A 19,246-nucleotide genomic window follows, 5' to 3' on the forward strand; every position below is an offset into this window, starting at 1 on the left:
TTTGGAAAGCCTCCTAACTCCCCATAACCAGGCCTGAATTGGGCACATAGTAAAGGTGGAGGCTCTAGTTCTTCCCTCTGCATCTCCAATTTCTTTAGGTTGTGGGGTTATCCTCTTTAGTGAAGGTCAGGAATATTAGCAGCTTTGTCAGCAAAGAAGTTAATTCCTGGCTCACACAGAAGTCTAGCTGCATAATCTGTGTCTGCTGTGATGGCTTCTTAGTATATAGGGATGTGGGCTCCTATATGATACACATAGATTCATGTGCAAGATGACACAAGATATCTGTTACCACCTGATCCTCACATCAGCATTTCAGCCAGCAGGCAGAAGAAGAGCAGGGAAGAACATGTCCCTTCTCTTTCACGCCTCAACTTGAACCTTGAAGTTGTCCCAGTCACTTCTGTTTATATTAAGTTGGCCAAAGTGTAGTTACATGGTCATATGTAGCTGTAAGAGAGTCAAAAATACAGTCATGGACTGGACAGCAAGACATCTAGCTAGCAAAATATCATATAGTCTCTTCCAGAACATTCTAGGGGTTCATTAGCACTTCCCAAAGCCATTTTTGGCACTAGGGGTTGAACTCGGGGCCTCATGATGGCTAAGTAAGAGCTCTACCATGAAGCTGTGTTCCCAACTGTCTTAGGGTTTCTATTGCTGTGAAGAGACACCATGACCATGGCAACTCTTATAAAGGAAAAACATTTAATTGGGGTGGCTTACAGTTTCAGAGGTTTAGTCCATTATCATCATGGTGCAACATGGTGGTGTGTAGGCAGACATGGTGTTAGTGCTGAGAGTCATACAGTTTGATCCAAAGGCATCAGGAAGTTAACTGAGACACTGGGCATATCTTGAGCATAAATGAGACATCAAAGCCCACCTCCATAGTGACACACTTCCCCCCCCAAAAGGCCACACCTACTCCAACAAAATCATACCTCCTAATAGTGCCACTTCCTTTGGGGGCTGTTTTCAAACCACTCCACCAGCCTTCCTTTTATTATTTTTTTTTTATTTTGAGACAGAGTCCCATTAAGTTACCCAGGCTGGCCTTAAATCCATTCTACAGAACAGTCAGGCCTTGAACTTTCAATCCTCCCATCTCAGCCTGCTATGTATCTGGAATCACAAGTCTTGACCACCAGGATCTGCTTCCAAAGGCATATTTTATAAACAGAATTCACCCATCTTGAGGCCAGGCTTTCCCCAAGTAATTAGATCATCGCTTCTGAGGATGGACTGGGTTTGCTGCTCCCAAGGAAGCTCTGTCAGTAGCTACAAGAAAGGGACTACATGTTTGCTTCAACCATTTCCAATCAGAAGAGCAAGTTGGAGCATAACAGTGGCAGACCACTTGTTTAGAATTCTTGGACCAGGGGATCTGCCCCTAGCACCACAAGACAGAAACAAAAGTGGTCCAAGAAGGTGGGCAATAATGGTAGCAGCAGCCAGCAAGTAGCAGGGATGGGGACAAAGAAGCTGTGGGATGTGAGTAGGGCACATGGGGAAAGGGCTACTTAGGTTGACATTTCCCTAAGGGGGTTCTCCCTAAAAGCTCATTTCCAAATCAGCAGAATGGACTACTGATTTGACCTGCCCAGGGGTGAGACAATATGACTTAGGACACCACAGCAGACCATTCAGGCTTCCTGTCTACTACCTTGGACACAAATGAGAAAAGTGGCTGGTTGGGTTTATTTTCTTTTGGCATTATAGAACACACACACACACACACACACACACACACACACACACACACACACACCACAAAACAGGACATCTCCACCATTAGAGCCAAAAGACTTGAAAGCAATGCCCCATATCCTCACTGCAGTACCACCATCAATACCATCAATCTCCAGAACTTTATCATTGTCCCAAGCTTTAGCTCAGCCCTACAAAACACCAGCTCCTCATCCGGACCCCAGTCCTCAGCACCCATCATCCTACTGCCTGTCTCTATAAGGCTGGTGACTTTCAAGACCTCCCAGAAGTGAGTCCAGACAGGCTCTGTCCTTTTATGTCAACCACATTATAGCATGTGTGATAATTCCCTGACTGATGTTCCATTATATGCAAATGGAGAGACCCAATCTGTTTGTTCAGTCGTCCATCTATAGACATTGGGCTGTTTCCACTTTTTGGCTATAGTGAGTAAAGTTTTTGCAAACAGGGCTACAAGTGTCTGTGGGTCTCTGCCTCCTACTCTTATGAGATGAGGAGTTGCTGTAATACGATGCTGAATTTTTTTCAGAAACTGCCATGCTGTACTGCATTGTGGTTGCAGTATCTATCATTCTGTCCTGAGGCCTCTTTAGACTGTAGAGCTTGGGGCACTCCCAGAACCTCTGAAAGCAGACAAATATGTAGTCACAAACTTGGCTTGGCAAGGGATGCTCTTGAGGGCTATTATATTGGGTGGAGGTCCCAAACTCCCTTTTGGAGCAGGCAGTTCTCCAGGTAGGGAAGGCCATGCACATCTTGCCTGGGCTGCCCTAGGTGAGACTAAAGTGACTGGCCATCAGTTTGAGGTTGACCTACCCACAAGCAAGGGTAAAATTAAGAAATGTCTGGATCCCTACCAACCCCATGATTCTGGGTGTGGGTTTTTCTGGGATCTATATTCCTTGGCTGGATCCTCAACAGGGACTTCTACTTTTCCTATGTGTATCTGTCTTTCTGTAGAATGAGTGGGGTCCCTATTGCCATGCTGAAAGTCACCAGCCATTCTCCAGGTTTGCTTGCAAGGGCATAACTTCAGGCAGGTGGGTGAGTGAGCAAGGAGCAGGGTACCATGGTGACAGTTGACCCTCTTCTGTTGTTATTGTTTTTGCCCAAAGCACTTCTGGGCTTAGAGCTATTCTGCAGCAGTGGCAGAAACAGCAGAGTGTGCACAGATTGTACCAGGAATAGGGGAGGACAGAATGGAGTGGGGGGAGGCTATCCCTTTAAATCTGTTTTCTCGGTTTTATTTCTTTCTCTTTTCCCATCCTCCTCTCTCTACCAGCAAAAGTGGTGGGGCTGTGAGGGCCCAAGAGCTGCAGTGACAGTGTCTCTGAAATATTAATGAGGCTGTTTTCTGCCTGGTTCCTTCCCTCCCCCTCTCTGGCTGCATGCATGCCTTGTCCTTGGGTGGTCACCAAGGTGCATCAAGCAGAGGGGTGGGGCAGAAGTGAACAAGAAGACAAGAGCCCTGTGCTGAGAGGGAAGATGTGGGAAATCAAGGATTAAAGCACCACCCCCAGGGCCCGAAGCCAAGCCTATATCTGCCTCATCATTAGACCCAAGAGTGGACAGCCAGCTGCCTTACAAGATTCCCTCCTCCCAGACCTTCTCCCCACCTGCTGCCTGGCTGGGCCCCAAGCCCCACCCAGTGTGCAAGTGTGACTGGGATGTCTGACTATAAGGCAGGGGTTAGGCCTCTGCTCCTGCTATTGGATTGGATCTCTTTTCTCCACTACACGGGCAGGCTGGTGTTTTCCAGGTGCCTGGAGATAGAGAGACCAGCACCTATTAATTCAAGAAACCCCCAGTGAGTCACACTGCTGAGCTCTAGTCATATCTGGAAGAAGAGTCCTAACTTGGTGAGTCCATAGGGAGATACTAGTGGGCGGTGAGGGGGCCCAAGGTAGAAGCATGTACCAGATCATCCCAGGCTTCTACCTCCTGTCCATCCAAATGGACTGATGCTTTAAGTCCTGGACCTGGCTCTAGCACCAGAACATTGGCAAGCCCAGGCACCATACACTTGATTTGTGTAAGGGAACTGTTCTGATCACTCAGGGCCCAGAAACTAGGAAAAACCTTGGGACTGGGACTTTTTGGCCTGCAGCTGGTGCTGGGATCCAGCTGTATCTACCCTAGGAACAGTGGCAGCACTTGGTGGCTAGATGCCCCATCACTAGGGACATGTGTCCCCACAGACTTGTTCGGTGCTAGGTGAGGACAGCCCTGAACTGTTTCTAACTTGATTTTAATGCTTTTTTTTTTTTTTTTAGTTCTGACGTGGGAGATGGCAGTGGACTTTGCTCTCTTTTCCTAGACCCTTCTGAACATGAGGCTGTGAAACCTCACAAAGCAAGTAGACCAAAGGGTTCCATCTGAACCCACTAAGGAAGCTGCTCAGGGTAGCAACAAGGTGCCCTAGTATGGGCGGCTGGGACTCACCTCTGGCCATCAAACAAGCACTTGATGCCTGAGGTCTCTGGTCCCAACTGAGCCCTAATTCCCCCTTTGTGAAACAGGTGTTGTGCATAGTGAGCTGTAGCAAGGGTTGGTGGGTATTGTAGGTATTGTTATCCCATGGATATTGACAACTCAAAGTTCAGTGTTAAGAGTGGTGTCACTAGAGGAAGCCTAGAAGCAGAGGAGCCTTCCCTCAGGAACTGCACAGCTTCCTGAAGGGCACAGGCTGTCTAGGGTCAGGGGAACCACACACATATTAAATTGAAGGAGCTGGCAGAGAACCCATTTAAGGTGGTATGTGTGAGAGAGCGATGGGGTGGAGGGAGAGGGAGAGAGAGAGAGAGAGAGAGAGAGAGAGAGAGAGAGAGAGAGAGAGAGAGAGATACCAGGAAGGTTTTTCTGGTTAAGCAGATTTGAGTCACTGGAAGAGTAGGTGCCCCATTTGTATCTGAAGGGATTAAAGTGTCCAGGCCTTACTAGGGGGAAGAGTCCAGAAGGCATCTGTATGATGGGTCTGGACTTGTGCTGTCTTCAACACCCCTACTATCTTCTGAGGTAACAACCTGTTGACAGTCATGCTATGAGAGTGAGCCAAGCCAGGGAACCAAATACAGGTTTCTGCTCTCTCTCTACCCCATGATGTTGGCCAATTTGTGCCAGGATGGAGCAAATGCTAGAAAGTTCAAGTGCCCCTCTGAGGAGTTTCTCAATTCAATTAAGCCAATTAAGGTCTAAAAGATGAAAGAGCACAGAAATGGTACATTCCCTGCCCTTTTGATGCCTACAGGCCATTCTCCGCAGCTACCCCAGGCCAGAAACTCTATCAGGCCTACAGAACTGATAGGCCTGGTCACTTCTGTTCTTGGCCATTTCAGTGATGGCTTCTGTCCTTATTAAAACTGGAGGAGGCCATCATCCAGGTTTACAAACAACCCAGGGATTAAGAGAATATGCCTTCTGCTTTCTACAGCAGCCAAGAGTCACTCAAAGGGGGCCTCCTCTTAACTGATGCCTTCTATCTGAACTGTGGCCTGTTGGGTAAATGAAGATGAGGAAAGTTTGAGCAACCACATTTATTAGCTTCATGCTGTCCAGGATAGTTCTGCCACCTTCTAGAGCTCCAAGATCCTTCTCTGTAGACCAGGTGCCCAGTCACTAATTCCTCCAGCCCCATCACCATCTGGGATAGACCACTCAGTGCACTTTGGCAACTCAGTGGTCAACAATGTGTCTCAAGGAATTAAGGATGCAAGTAAAGGTACTTCTGTTCGTGGCTATGCCCAGCTCTGCGAAGTAGTAATGGATCATGGGATCTTGGGCTCAACAGCAATTAATTATGACTGGAAAACAAACTGGTAAATACATTCTAGAGAACTGTGACTAATGGAAGCCATTGGATGTCAGCAGGTGGTGATGAGAGAGAAGGATGTGTTGTTGGAGCTCAGAGATGGTCTCTGGTAGACTGAGTGATGGCCACTGGTAGGCTGGTGGGGGAACAGGCCAAGGGCAGAGGAAGAGTTGGAAGGTGCTTTGAAGGAATTTGGTCTTCTTGATTGGGGCTGGAGAGTGAAACAGTGTGTGGCAGAACCAATCGTGGATTATAGGAAGAATTTCCTGGAGTGATGGTGCCCAAGCCAGGGGAAGTAGTTTTCAGGGCAGCGTGGCCACTAGTTGCTAGCCCGAAGGGAGATCTCTCTGCTGGCAGACAGGATGTCACGTTTGCTTAGTGGAAGATGGGGAAAAGGGAGCCAGCCACGACTGGTAGTCAGGGTATTGGGGGATACTGACGTGGGGAGGACGACTTGACACCTGAATAGTCACACAGGAGCAGGGGTGCTATGAGCTCCAGCCCCTCTGGCTATAGGGAGGTAATATGGTTCATCAAACCAATGGCTTTACCTCTCTACCCAGGGTCCTTACTATGAGGCACCGAAGGTCCAGCCATCTTCAGCAATGACAGCATTCCGAAATCAGGAGTACCTCTACACTTCAGGTCAGGGACAAGGAGGAGGAGGAGGAGAAAAATGCTTCAGTTACATTAGGGGAGCCCCGTCCTCCTCCAGGGCTCCTGGGTCTGGGTGACTGTAGTAGTGACCTACAGGTACCTGCTCTGAAGAACATGCACCCATCTCAGAGTTCACCCAATAGGCTGTTCACTTCACACCTCAAGCCTAAGAGCACCCCTATTTCCAGGTGGGCAAAATGGTTGAAAAGATTAATGGCTTCCAAGGAGTAAAATCCTTCATCTGGCTTCCCTTTCACAAAGAGTCCCTGTGGAGTCCTTAGGCAACTCAGTTGGGGACATGCAGGTTCTCAGATGGAGCCCTGAGGCTTCAAGCTTGGGGTGAGTGAATGTAGTACTGAGAACTTGTATATGAGAGCGTCAGAGCCTGAGGCAAGTACTGGCCACCCCTCCACAAGGGCTGAAAGGGCTTCAGGGCCAATGAGGAAGGATTCTCCCATGTTTCCACTTGCCAGTACTTGGGTACTTATAGCCCTGTTGATCTGGCCTTTCCTAGCAGCCTTGCCTGACTAGGGACTGAGAAGCTGACTCACTGGTGTAGGGGGCGGGCTGTGCTGGCTGAAAACAGTGTCTACCCTGACAAACCAGACCCATTCATCTTCTCCAGCAGCCAGCAGGCTGAGGGTGTCAGAAGCAGAGGACAGAACTCAAACCTGACAGGTACATCCAGCTGCTTATGCACTGGGACTTTGGGGAGCAATGGAGCACTGGTCAGAGAGAGGAGGGGAGGAGGAACACCTTCAAGTAGTAAGGACATCATCCTAAGGCAAGGTCACCTGGGGTAGGGTTTGGGGAAGCAGGGACTGGTGAAAAGCTAACATGGCTACCTTGAGGCAGCAGTCTCAATTTCCTCTGGCTCTGTCCTTTCTCTTAACCAAGTCTTTACTTCTTGCACTGACAAGAGAGTGATATTTGTCACCCCTCCTAGGTTGTTGGCATGGCAAAGTCACAGAGTGCCCAGCTTCCTGTGGGCCCACTGCTTGCTCCTGCCATCCCCAGCCAGTGCTTCTGGCTGCTGCTGCTCAACCAAGCAGAAGGACCACAGTCCCTGCCTTCCCCCAGCCTTGCTTAGCTGTTTCTTCCCTTTGTTCTTCCTAGATGCCTTCTCTGAAACCCCAGGGCTTTGGGCCTCTGAATTGAACCTTATTTCTATAGCTTAGCCACACAGAGAAAAGCAATTAGTTTAGTTTTGTCCACCTCTAGCACAAAATGTCACTGCCTGCCATGTAATAGATGCCCAAGAAATATTTTGTAGATAACCAACTGGAAAAAGTGATGGGAGATAGGTGCACAGGATTGAGAGAAGATGGGGAAGTCATCTTGTGTTTGCCATTTTCATCCCACATCTTCCAGAAGTGAAACCTGGTCCATGTAGAAAGTGATGAAACAGTTATTACTCAGGTGTCCAAACTGTAAAATGGTGACCAATTGGGATGGACATTTTCTAAGTGCCCCTCACCCCGCCCACCAGACCTTGCAGATAGGCACACACAATTTTTCTTGAGAGCTGAAGTCTTCATGTTTAGAGCATGTGTGGGAATGTTCCCCCCAATGCCTCTGCTCTTCCTCTAGATGTGATATTCTCAGTTCATGGCACCCCATAGCACTCAAAGGATCTAACCCACTAGGCCCTCCTGATAGTGACGGCCATGGAGTTAACCACCTCTATTTTAGCAGCACAAGGGCCTTTTTTCCCTTTCTTCTAGGCTTTGGGTTATTTTTTTCCCCATGGGTGGTTCTAGATAAGAAACCTAGATGGATGTCTGAGTTCTGGTTTTTGAGAGTATTGTTCTGAGCCAAGAGTTTTTGCCCAAAGGTGAGAGGTCTAGTACAGCCAAGCATGTTGCCAGGAGGGTTGTTTGCCGATATAAAGGCCAAAACCCTATGCTCTGAGAATAATTCAGTTCCGGGGGACAAATGTGGCAAGTTTGGCACATGGCTCTGCAGGAAGAGGACAGGTCCAGTAGGTCCTAATGGCCCTACTGTCAGAGCCCATGAAGGGTGCAGATGGCAACTAGAGGGAGCAGCAGTTTTCTTAGGCAAGGTAAGGAGCGCTGTTGCAGAGGGTAGCCAACAGCCTCAGGAAGCCCTAAAAAGGCGAAGGTGCTATGACCTGGCAGTGCTCTGGATGGTTTTGTTTGTTTGTTTGTTTGTTTGTTCTGTTTTTGGGTTGTTGTTGTTTTGGGTTTTTTGTTTGTTTTTTGTTTTTGTTTGTTTGTTTGTTTGAGACAGGGTTTCTCTGTGTAACAGCCCTGGCTGTCCTGGAACTTGCTCTGTAGACCAGGCTGGCCTCAAACTCAGAGATCCGCCTGCCTCTGCCTCTGCCTCCCAAGGGCTGGGACTAAAGGTGTGAGCCACCACACTCAGCTGAATGTTTTCAGAAAGGAAGACCTTAGCTTCTTTGTCATCAGGGTGTGATAGCAATACACTAGAGAGCAGGGTGTCAGCAGTCACTAGTGGCCTGTAGTTACTTTGGACTTTTTCCTCTGTGCCCTATCCCAGCCCCCTCCACTTTGATTCCCCTTATCCTTACCCTCTTTTACCTGTCTATTCCTCCTTACCTCTTTCCCTCCCTCACCCTTTTTTCTGCTCTCCACTTGCCACTGGGCCTCCTCCCACCCCCAGGTACCCTGAGGGTTGCAGAAACACCCTGCACAGTCAACCTTGACAAGGAGTGCAGCTGGTCCTTTCCATGGTTCAGTCTGTCCCCTGGAGCCCTGCACAGCCCAGGCCTGAGCCATTGAGGAGTTCTGGGGATTTAGAACATGGAAGTGGCACTGGGCAAGTCTTATTCAGGCAAGAATAGGAAGTAAGGTGAGAGGGTCAAGCAAGAAGCTGGTGATGGGCACTGATCTCTTGTGCATATGAAGCAAGAGTAGCTACTGATAACCCCAAATGTATTGCCTTACTTCCAAATGGGTTTTCAAGTGGTTCAGAGAGGCAGTGAGAGCTGGCTGGTGCTGGTGGCAGAAGGGCCCCCCACTCCCTGCTTCACCACCTAACAAACCCTCTAGCTCTGGGTGCTCAGGATAGGCAGGAGTAGGGGGACTGGTCTAGCGGGTGAGACCTGGGAGGTCAATTTGTACAGTGAATGAAGATGGGTAGAGTAGCCCCCAAATCCTGGGCCTTCATTTTGTCCCAACCAGACCCTTGGCCTCTTCTTGCCTCCTTCTCCCCAGGTGTTCACACTTAGCCTCTTTCCCACCACCACCTTGCCTCACCTCAGCACTGGGATCCTAGGTGGCCACCTGTCCCTAGCTACGACTGAGTCGAAGCTGCACCTGTGAGGAGGCCTGACAGACAGGATGGGTGACATGGCGAACAGTTCCATTGAGTTCCACCCCAAGCCCCAGCAGCAGCGGGAAGTGCCCCATGTGGGTGGCTTTGGGTGCACACTAGCAGAGCTACGCAGCCTCATGGAGCTCCGAGGTGCCGAAGCACTGCAGAAGATCCAGGAAGCCTATGGAGATGTCAGCGGGCTGTGCAGGAGGCTGAAGACCTCGCCTACTGAGGGTAAGTCCACTGCGTTTGGCAGGGAAAGAGATATCCCAGGAATGCAGGGTCTGCCCTACCCCTGAAGCACAATTGGGGCTCCGTGGTGCTGCTGCTATGACTGCCTTGAATGACTCCGTGGAGATAAGGCATAGTTGACCCTTGGAGGACACAGAAACTGGCACCCTGATTGTCACCCTCTGCTCAGCCACTTTGTCTTGACTGGAAGGTGCCTTGTGCAGGGGGAGATTGTCATCCTCTGTGCAACTAAATTCTGAGGGTCTGAATTGAGCCCTCCTCCACACCTATGTGATCAGTCATTTTCCACCCTACAAAAAGAAAAGAAAGGGAAGGGTAAATGAGAACCACTAAAGGTGGAGGGTCCAAATGGAAACTCTGGACTTCTTTTCAAGAAACAGAGCAGTATCAACTGTCTCCTACCAGAGGAGGAGGAAACCATGGCCTCTGTCTATATAGTTGGACTTCATGTGTTTAAACCTGGGCTCAGTTAAGAGGAACCAGAAATAAGAGAATGCAGTGTGGAGGCCCTCTGGGGCTAAAGTTGCAGGGGTCCTCTCCATGGGAAGGGAGGATTCACATAAGGATGGCACAGAGACATTTTAATCTTGTGGGAATGGCAGACAAAGAGTAGAGCCCAGTAGTCATATGGTACCATTAGCAGTGGCAGTGGTTGGGACTGAGGTGATTGTTCAGTTGGTAAAGTGCTTCCCGTGCAAACCTTAGGGCATGAATTGGAGTTTTTCAGCACCCATGTAAAAAGCTGATCATGGAGTGTGTTCTTGTAATCGCAGCACCAAGGAAGCAGAGATAGGGGGATCCATAGGGCTTGTATATCAACGAGTCTAGCCAGTCAGTGAACTCTAATTTCAATGAAAGACTCTGTCACAAACAATTAGGTGGAGAGCAACTGAGAAAGACATATGACATTGACCTTTGGTCATAAACATACATGAGCATATATGAGCGCGCACGCGCGCACGCGCGCACACGCGCACACACACACACACACACACACACACACACGCACAAAGTGACAGTAGTCACAGGCTGTCCCAGAAAGGTACAAGCCTGAGGTAGTGCAAGTATTATACCAGTGAGCGTCTACAGAAAAAACATGGTGAGAGTCCTCTAGAAGATCTAGAGTGCAGGTCTGAGTATCATCTTGGGTCCTCAACTTCTGAATGCTGGGGTCTTCTGTGAGACCAGGGTTCCCAAAGAGACCAATCTAGCCCCAGATTTCAAGAGCTGGAACCCGTTATGGCTCATCTGACACTGGTCTTGCAGGATTGCTGGAGCTATCCCAATCTGATGCCAGGCCTGCTTCCCAGCAAGTGCTGATTGATTTTTATCAGCCACCCATCTCAGTGGTGGCATTTTGATCCACCCAGTCCTGCAAGTCCTAGCCACCACCTGGGTTCCTCCTGTTCCCTGGCTCCTCTGTCCAGCCTATCACCAGGCCTTGCCCATTCTTGTTTCTAAATCAGTCCTTTAGTTACAATACTCATGCTCATCGCCTCAAGCCTCCTTGCTCTGCCCTTGCCTCCATTCAAAGCCTCTAGGGCACACACCAGATGCTCTTACTGTAGCCTTGCCCCAAGTAGATTGAAGAAAGCATCATCACTTCATAGGAAGTAGTGCATGGCCCCAAGGGAGCATTAGAGATAGGAGAAGGCAGGCCCATGGGCCAGGTTAAGAACTCCAGGTATGGTGGCCTCCCTGGCCATCTGGATCTTCCTGAACTGAGATGTAGAGCTGCTGCACCCATTGATAGCCTATTCAGCCTGCCTACCACACACACACATACACCAGCCTGAAGCAGCATTATGTCAAGGCAGATGGCTGGGCTTCATGCCAAAGGATCTCTTTCCGTCCTCCTCCTTGCCCACCCCCGCCACCACCACCACCACCCCCCCCCCCGAGAATGTGGGGCCTCTGAAAAGGCTGGGGTAGAGGGCCATTTAGCCACAAGGGCTCTGGCCTCTCCCAGATCAAAGGAAGCAGATGGGCTTTGGCTGGCAGCTCTTCCCTCTGCCTGTCAGGCCTTGTTAAATATTTAAAATGTCAAGGCCTCTGGGAACCTGCCCGATTCTGCCACAGAGCTCCAAAGCTCATCTGGTGCCTGTAAATGGGGTGGGCATGGAGAAGGGCAGGTGCCCAGGTGGATGGCTCAGCCCCTAACAGGCCTCTGAGACCCTAGGTCCCCATGGCAGCCCAGGGACCAACCCTTCCCCCTAGGCTCCTAGGACCGAGCTGTCTGGGGCCAGGAGCAGGTGATGCTCACTCCCCCATTTCCTCAGCACAGCAAGCCTCGAGCAAGCAGGTTCCTCAGCAGGCCTTCTGAGTAGGAGGGGTAGACTTAACTGCACTTCTGGCCCCATGCCAATCCTCTGGGCAAGTGCCCAGAAGAGGACAAGGGGCCAGGTAGGTATGTTGGCATCTTGATGGAGGGGACTTTGGCAGGTATTGCACCAATCCATTCATCTCTCGGCCTCTGTAGAGATTCAGAAGAATTCCAGAAGCCATCCTGAGGAAGGACCTGCCTGCTGGTCAGGAACTTCAGGGTAGATTGGTTAGGGGGTTCTGCACCCTGCCCCTGTCTTATCTACTCTCTGTAGGCAGCCACAAAAAGGATGGGGCCAATTAGCTGAGAACCAACACAATGTAGTCCTAATCCAATTCTGATGGTATCTGGACTCTGCTCTGGGTGAAAAGCCCATCTGTGTCCATGCCAACCACCCAGCCTCTGTCCCCATGTCTTGGGCCTGCTGGGTGGACATGTGCATGGGAACAAAAGGGGCCACAGCTGCCTTCTCTACCACACACACAAATAATGGCACCACGGCAGTCGTGGCAGCTGTTGGTCTCAACCCTACAGAAAGGCCAAGGCTTCAGGGTCAGTCTGAAGGCAACTGCCAGTCTTTGCCAGGCAAAGGGGATGCGGGAGCATTGCTGCAGTAGCAAGGACGATCCAAGGCCAAGGGCAAGGCAGAGGAGGGGAACAGAGACTCCTCTGGGGGAAAGGGACTAAAGGCCTCACTAGCCTTAGGAACAATCTGGGCATGTGAAGCAGGACAGTCAGGAAGCAGAGTCACATGATGCCATGGGACTCAGGCTTTTTAGAAGCTAGAACGAGTCACTTGCCCTCTGTGGGGGCTCCAGGCCAAGGGCAATGTAGACCCCAAGTGTCTAGGAATTCAGAGTTCTGGTGCATCTCTTGTAATGTTGAATTTCTCATAGCTCCTGCAGTTGAAGGAGAAAAGGCTCAATCTAGAAGAAAGGCTGGGCCTTTTCAGCTTGGTCCCTACCCCCACCACTGCTACCACAGAGGCTGAGGTCTCCCAGACACCCTACTGGGAAAGCTGTGGGCCTTCAGAAAGAGGCCTTTGGCCGTAGCAGAAATCTGAGCTGCCAGCCCAGCCCAGGCTCAATGAGGCCAGGGAGAGAAAGGCAGGGACAGCTGCAGCCCTTCTGTGTGGGAAGGATACCGTGTGGCTAGATGGTGTGGACGTGCCAAAGCTGTGCTGGTTGCAACTTTTGCTCTTGTCAGTCCCTCCATTTCATTCAGGCTGTACCCTGATCCTCTGCAGAAGGTCCACTGTCAGCACTTCCTTATTGGTGAGCGATCTGGGGCTGAGTCCTATGAGCCTTCCTAAACCCAGCCTGCTATGCATGTTCCGTGGACTAGATGTCCCTTTTGCTCACCACCCAGCTCCTTCAGCAGGTGGTAGAAGCCATGCCAGTGACTGGTGGAAGCTTCAAGCTGCCATCCATCCACTAGGTGTCAGTGTGGAGCTGGTCCCTTTGGGGTATAGCACTAGAGTCCTGCGTGAACCTATGGAGGGACTGATCATCCTGCACAGAAGTTTGCCAACCAAGGATAAGGGTGTAGCAATTTCTCACTGGTCTGAGATCTATATGGAGATGACCTGAAGGGCCCTGGAGCCATGAGTTAAGGCCTTCTCTGCCCCTGGATCCTGCACTGATTGAGGAGTCTCAAGTTAGGACGAAGAGGGCCTATGCTGGAACTTCGCTTTCCTTTCCTCTCCTTGTTCTCTGCATGAACCACTGACAATCTCCTTAGCCTCAGCCATCCCCATCTCTCATCCTAAGAAGGTGTTAGGTATAGGGGAGCCATTTGCTTGGGTACTTCCTGGGCACTGTGGGCACCAGACCTTGGGTCATCCTCACTTCAACTCTGTGTCACAGTAGCTCAGCCTCTGAGGAACTCTGTTTTCCTTTCCTGGTGCTGGTCCTTTCAAACTCCAGTCTCAGAAGCCTCCTCTGGAACTGGTAAACAGAGTCCCTCCTTCCCCACTGTGGAGCAGCCTCCCTGCACTACCTAGAGAATCAGTTCCCCAGGCCATACCTAGGGGTGAGATGCCACAAACCTCTGCCTTTGCTTCTCCTTGCAGGCCCTATACTTCCACCTTGAAGGACTTCCCAAGCCTCCCTCTTCTCTTCATAAGACAGCCTCTTTATGTAGGTCTTTGGACCTAAGAACTTGCTCTCACACTCATTCTCTATGATCCTTCCCAGAGAAACTTCTAGAAAGTAGGCCTCCATCCATTTCCAGAAGACATTGCTCTATCTTCCTCAACAGCTATGCTTCTGGACACACCAATGTCCCTGGTCCTATGTTCCCCTGTGCCTTGCCCCTTTTGCAGGTTAGGCTGGATACCTCTGAATGTCTTTGGAAACAGTAAACCATACAGTGGGGTGGCCAAGGTCCCGAGACTGCCTCATTTTCAAAGTGCCAGTGTCTCAAACACAGTCCTATCTTTCAGGCCTGTATGGGGCTAAGTGACCAGCACTCTGAAAGAGACATGGAATCTAAGTGTTAGGAGACAGATAGCTTGTCCAATCCCTTTGGAGAGGGCCTTGGCCAATTATTTGGCTCTTGGGTGAAAGTGGGCTAATATTACCTGGATCACTTTGATTGGCAACCTCCCCACAAATCTACTGAAGCCACATAGATATTGGTTCACCTCCTTATCCACTTACAACCCAGGGAGCCACTGGGTGCTCTGTTCTGCTCCTGTCTCAGTTACCCTTGGCCACATAGTGTCCTCCTGGGTCCTAGCTGCCCTTTCCTTTATTGGGTGTTATCACTTCCCTGCAAGCATCCCTCGAAGATAGCTTGGACGTGGAAGTGACAGCAGACATGGAAGGTGCATGGTGTGAGCTAATGTTTCAGCAATTGAGACAACCACAGTCCCAAGGCCTCCTTCCCTAGGCCTACTGTCTTCTAATTGCATCAGGAAATTGATAACCCCCTTTCCTGGGTTACCATCCCTTCCTCAGGCTGGGTATTCCCTGTGAGGGCTGTGCTTGGTCCCCTATGCTTAGTCCTGGGTCTGCAGAAAGGCTTATATCACTAGGCCTGTACCACTCTGCCTTCTCTAAGAATCTGCTCCACAGTTCTAGAGAGGCAGGCTTTAGTCAGAGAGCCCCAAGGGCTACTCTTGCAGCAGCAGCAGCTTAGTCAGGGATGCTTGTGGTACCAAAGGCTAGCCTGTACCATCTTCTTCTGTGCTTCTGCCACTTTCCCGGGACACTGTGTAGGCCTGGCAGACAACACCAATGACTTGGAGAAACGCAGGCAGATCTATGGGCAGAACTTCATCCCCCCCAAGCAGCCCAAGACCTTCCTGCAGCTGGTGTGGGAAGCCCTGCAGGACGTGACTCTCATCATCCTGGAGGTGGCTGCCATCGTCTCCCTGGGCCTCTCCTTCTATGCACCACCTGGAGAGGAAAGTGAAGGTGAGGGGCGAGGCTCTGAGATAGAAGGAGGGCTCCCAGCTCTTGGCTCCCATGACTTCACCTCTCCTTCCTTTATGTTCTCCTCCATCCTTGGACACAGCCTGTGGGAATGTGTCTGGTGGGGCAGAGGACGAGGGAGAGGCTGAGGCTGGCTGGATCGAAGGGGCTGCCATCCTACTCTCTGTCATCTGTGTGGTGCTGGTCACGGCCTTCAATGACTGGAGCAAGGAAAAGCAGTTCCGAGGTCTTCAGAGCCGTATTGAACAGGAACAGAAGTTTACTGTCATCCGAAATGGGCAGCTCCTCCAGGTCCCTGTGGCAGCACTGGTGGTAGGGGACATTGCCCAGGTCAAATACGGTAAGTGTGCCCATCTTCATCCACCCTGCCTGAATACCATTTCTGAGAAGGGTGAGCCAGAGGAACCTCCCCAGCTCAGACTGTTTCCCCAGAAGTCTGTGTGTTTTCACCCACAGGGGCCTGAGATTGGAGCACAGGGGGTGTGATTAGGGGCAGAAAAGGAGTTTGAGACACAACAGTGCCCACAGGAAGCACTCTGAAGAGGTCTCCTACTACTATAGGATACAAATGTTGCCCCTGTTCCTTGAGAACTGGACATGGTTATGTGGATGATCCTCCTCAAAGGGAGAGGCTTAAAGAAGAGACCCCCCCCCCAAGTCCTTTCCCAGATGACAGGAACTCCTCTGGAGAAGGTGGGAGGAAGTAAGGGTGGGGAGGTCCCATGGACCCATAGCCTTCGGTTCTGGCCTGGGCTGGCCTATAGGAGACCTTCTGCCTGCCGATGGTGTGCTCATCCAAGGCAATGACCTCAAGATCGACGAGAGCTCCCTGACTGGCGAGTCGGACCATGTGCGCAAATCAGCAGACAAAGATCCTATGCTACTCTCAGGTAAGGATCCCCTTCTCAACCAGCCCAGTATAAGGTCACATTGAAAGCCTGGCCCAGCAACCCCAGCCAAGCCATCCTGCTGGACTTGCCTTAACTAGGGTCTCCCTGAATAGCCCTTCTGGTTGGGGAGTCTGAGAATGCTACCCACTGCCATGCCAGAGCAGGTCACTGGAGGCCTGGTAGTGTGGCTCCAGCCACAGGGCAAAGAAATGGGTCTCCCCTGCTCAAGAGGGCCTTTGATATCATGAATGGGATATCCCAAGGGGAGCTTGGGATATTGTGCTCCTTCCACTTATAGACTCTGAAGATGACCATGTGTGCGTTTTGTTCCTTTTCTAGAAGGTTCTCATTCAGCCCACTTTTATCTTAATGGGAAATGTAATATGAAACTGGACAGGAAGACCAGAAGCCCCCTAGTGGGCCCTGTGAATGGCTCAGTCTATGCTTCTGACAAAGACCTGACAGTCTGTGGTCCTCTGGGTCATTCTCACTTCCCCAAGCCTGGAAACAGGTTGCAGTCTAGATTTAGGTGCCAACGGCTGCAGTGACTTCTGCAAGACAAGTACCTGCCTCAGGGAAACACTGAAAGCCACCCTATGGGTGCTGAGTATGTCCTACCAGGCTGTGCAAATCTGTCTTAGTTCCTCTGTGTTTCTTTGCTAGGCACTCATGTCATGGAAGGTTCTGGAAGAATGGTGGTAACAGCTGTTGGTGTGAACTCCCAGACAGGCATCATCTTTACATTGCTTGGAGCTGGTGGAGAGGAGGAGGAGAAGAAAGACAAGAAAGGTAAGACAGTCATTACTCCAGTGCCCAGAGATGATGAGACAGCTTCCTCCTATGTTACTGTTCTTGCTTCTTCATCTGCCTGCTGACCAAACCTGGCTCCAGGGAGATGGGTTGGAAGCTACCACCCTCTTCTGATTCTTCTTGAGAATCCTTCTGGTATTTTCCATAAGAGCTAGCAGGTCAATGACTCCTATGTGGGGGCAGCTTTCCTTAGATAGCTATTCTCTGATGGCTTTGGTGCATCTGTCCCTGGGATGAAGTGTGGTCACAGAAATGTGACCTCTTATCTCAACTTTGAAAGATGCTGCTGGAGTCTTCATGCCTACCCTCAAGGTACTCAACTTCCATAGGGAAGATTGGGGTTGGGGAGGGAGTCACAAAGTCCAAAGTGGAAGTCTCCTGAGCAGATAGGGATAGGTCTCAAAATGACAGCCAGGACCAGGGGATGCTGGATGGGGTGGGGTAGGGGAGGCTCTCCAGCAAGTGGTAGCCCTGTCCCTGGGCACAGTAAGGGGTAGAAACAGAGGATTTTTAGAGACTCCAGCTTCCTTGTGGCCCTGGAATCTACTATACTGCCCCTTCTAGCCATGGAACTCAAAACCGTGGAGTCACAGAACTTCCCTTCACCAGGCCCTGCTCCTCTGTGACTCAGACATACACCATAGCTCTGGTGAGCAATCTATCCCCAGTTCTTTCCCACATCCCCAGGTGATTAGGGAGCAGATATTTCCAGATGCATGCCTGTTCATCTTAGAGGACCTGGAGCCACAGCTATCAGTTTTAGACTATTCAGGGATAGACTGGCATGAGGAAGGATAAGTTAGTAGTCCTGGCTTTAGGCTGCTTCTTGAGGTCCGCTGTCCCTGAGAGCCAAGACACATGAGCTGACAGGGCTACAGTTGCCGATCACTGGGAAGCTTCTATTATCCTTGTTCTCTGGCAGTCAGTCCTGTGCCTCCCTGTCTGAGCACCTCCCTGCTGTTGGCAGGCCAGGCCTTCTGCCAGCTGCACCACATTCCCAGTCTCCACTAAACTCCTCCCAGTGTTATCCCACAACTTTAATATGTCCAGGAATATACAGACAAATGATAAGTAGGCTCTGGGCCTCAGCTGAGCTTAGCTTGAGTCCTCAGGCTAGATAACCTTGCTTAGTGCTCTCTTGGTTCTGCTTGGTTGACAGGGAGCCCCTTCCACATAAGGCCCTCTAGGAAATCCACTCCCTCCCCTTGAAGACAGTGGTCTCTGCCTTGAACTGACATCACCTGTACTTTCCTGGTGTCCCTGGTGGCTCTTTTCCAAGCTCCTGGCCTCCTGCTCTATCTGTTAGATATTCTTCACAGCTTAGGCCTAGGTCCCTCCTTCCTCATTAAACTTGACATTCTTTATCCAAACCCTCCAACACAGGATGCTTGCACTTTTCCAACACTGCTAGGTTGTAAGATTTAGGGAATTAGAGTAGGCTAACTTCCTGAAGAAGTACCCTGAGGGACTCTGGGGAACAGCATCTATCTTGTCCAGTGTTCCCCCATCTTCTATTGTCTCACTTACTCCTGTGGTTCTGTTAACCCACTGAGCATGCTCTGAAGCTGCTCCCTATCAACTTGCCACCCTTACCTTCTGTTCCTGCCTTTGATCATGACTCCTACATACTCTTTTCTTCCAGAGTCCCTCCTTCTCCAGCTCTGCTCTGCTTTACTCCAGGCTACCTCTTCTAGTGATGCTCACTTTGCTTCCCAGCACACATATTGGGAAGCTCACAACTACTTGTAACTCCAGCTCCAGAGGCCCTAGACGTCCTTTCTTGACCTCCATTGACATGGACACACACACACAAAAAAATAAGAGACATGGGTGCATGTGCACGTACACACACACACACACACACACACACACACACACAACACAAATGATAGATAGATAGATAGATAGATAGATAGATAGATAGATAGATAGATAGATAGAAATCTCTTTCACCTCTAAACTACCCCCAACTCACTCAGGTGCCCTGAACAGAAAGGGTACAATATATGCCATACTTATCATACTTATGGCTGGAGGTGTC

At 50.3% G+C, this 19,246-nt stretch overlaps 1 protein-coding gene across 7 annotated transcripts in view; it reads left to right on the forward strand.

Moving 5' to 3' along the window:
• Window positions 1–19,246, forward strand: part of Atp2b3 (ATPase plasma membrane Ca2+ transporting 3) — a 73,881-nt gene that overhangs the window by 11,880 nt on the left and 42,755 nt on the right. For 6 of the 7 annotated variants that reach the window (XM_037199330.1, XM_037199328.1, XM_028888587.2 and 3 more), the window contains exons 2-6: window positions 9,394–9,727; window positions 15,290–15,487; window positions 15,588–15,845; window positions 16,270–16,395; window positions 17,059–17,184. In XM_037199330.1, the coding sequence (XP_037055225.1) occupies window positions 9,520–9,727; window positions 15,290–15,487; window positions 15,588–15,845; window positions 16,270–16,395; window positions 17,059–17,184 (916 nt within the window). In that variant the 5' untranslated portion in view covers window positions 9,394–9,519. Of the gene's footprint in view, window positions 1–4,561; window positions 6,875–9,393; window positions 9,728–15,289; window positions 15,488–15,587; window positions 15,846–16,269; window positions 16,396–17,058; window positions 17,185–19,246 lie in introns of those variants that run through there. The other variant, XM_037199329.1, reaches the window with a different exon arrangement.

Source organism: Peromyscus leucopus, chromosome X, assembly GCF_004664715.2.
Source record: "Peromyscus leucopus breed LL Stock chromosome X, UCI_PerLeu_2.1, whole genome shotgun sequence".
Classification (NCBI taxonomy): Eukaryota; Metazoa; Chordata; class Mammalia; order Rodentia; family Cricetidae; genus Peromyscus; species Peromyscus leucopus.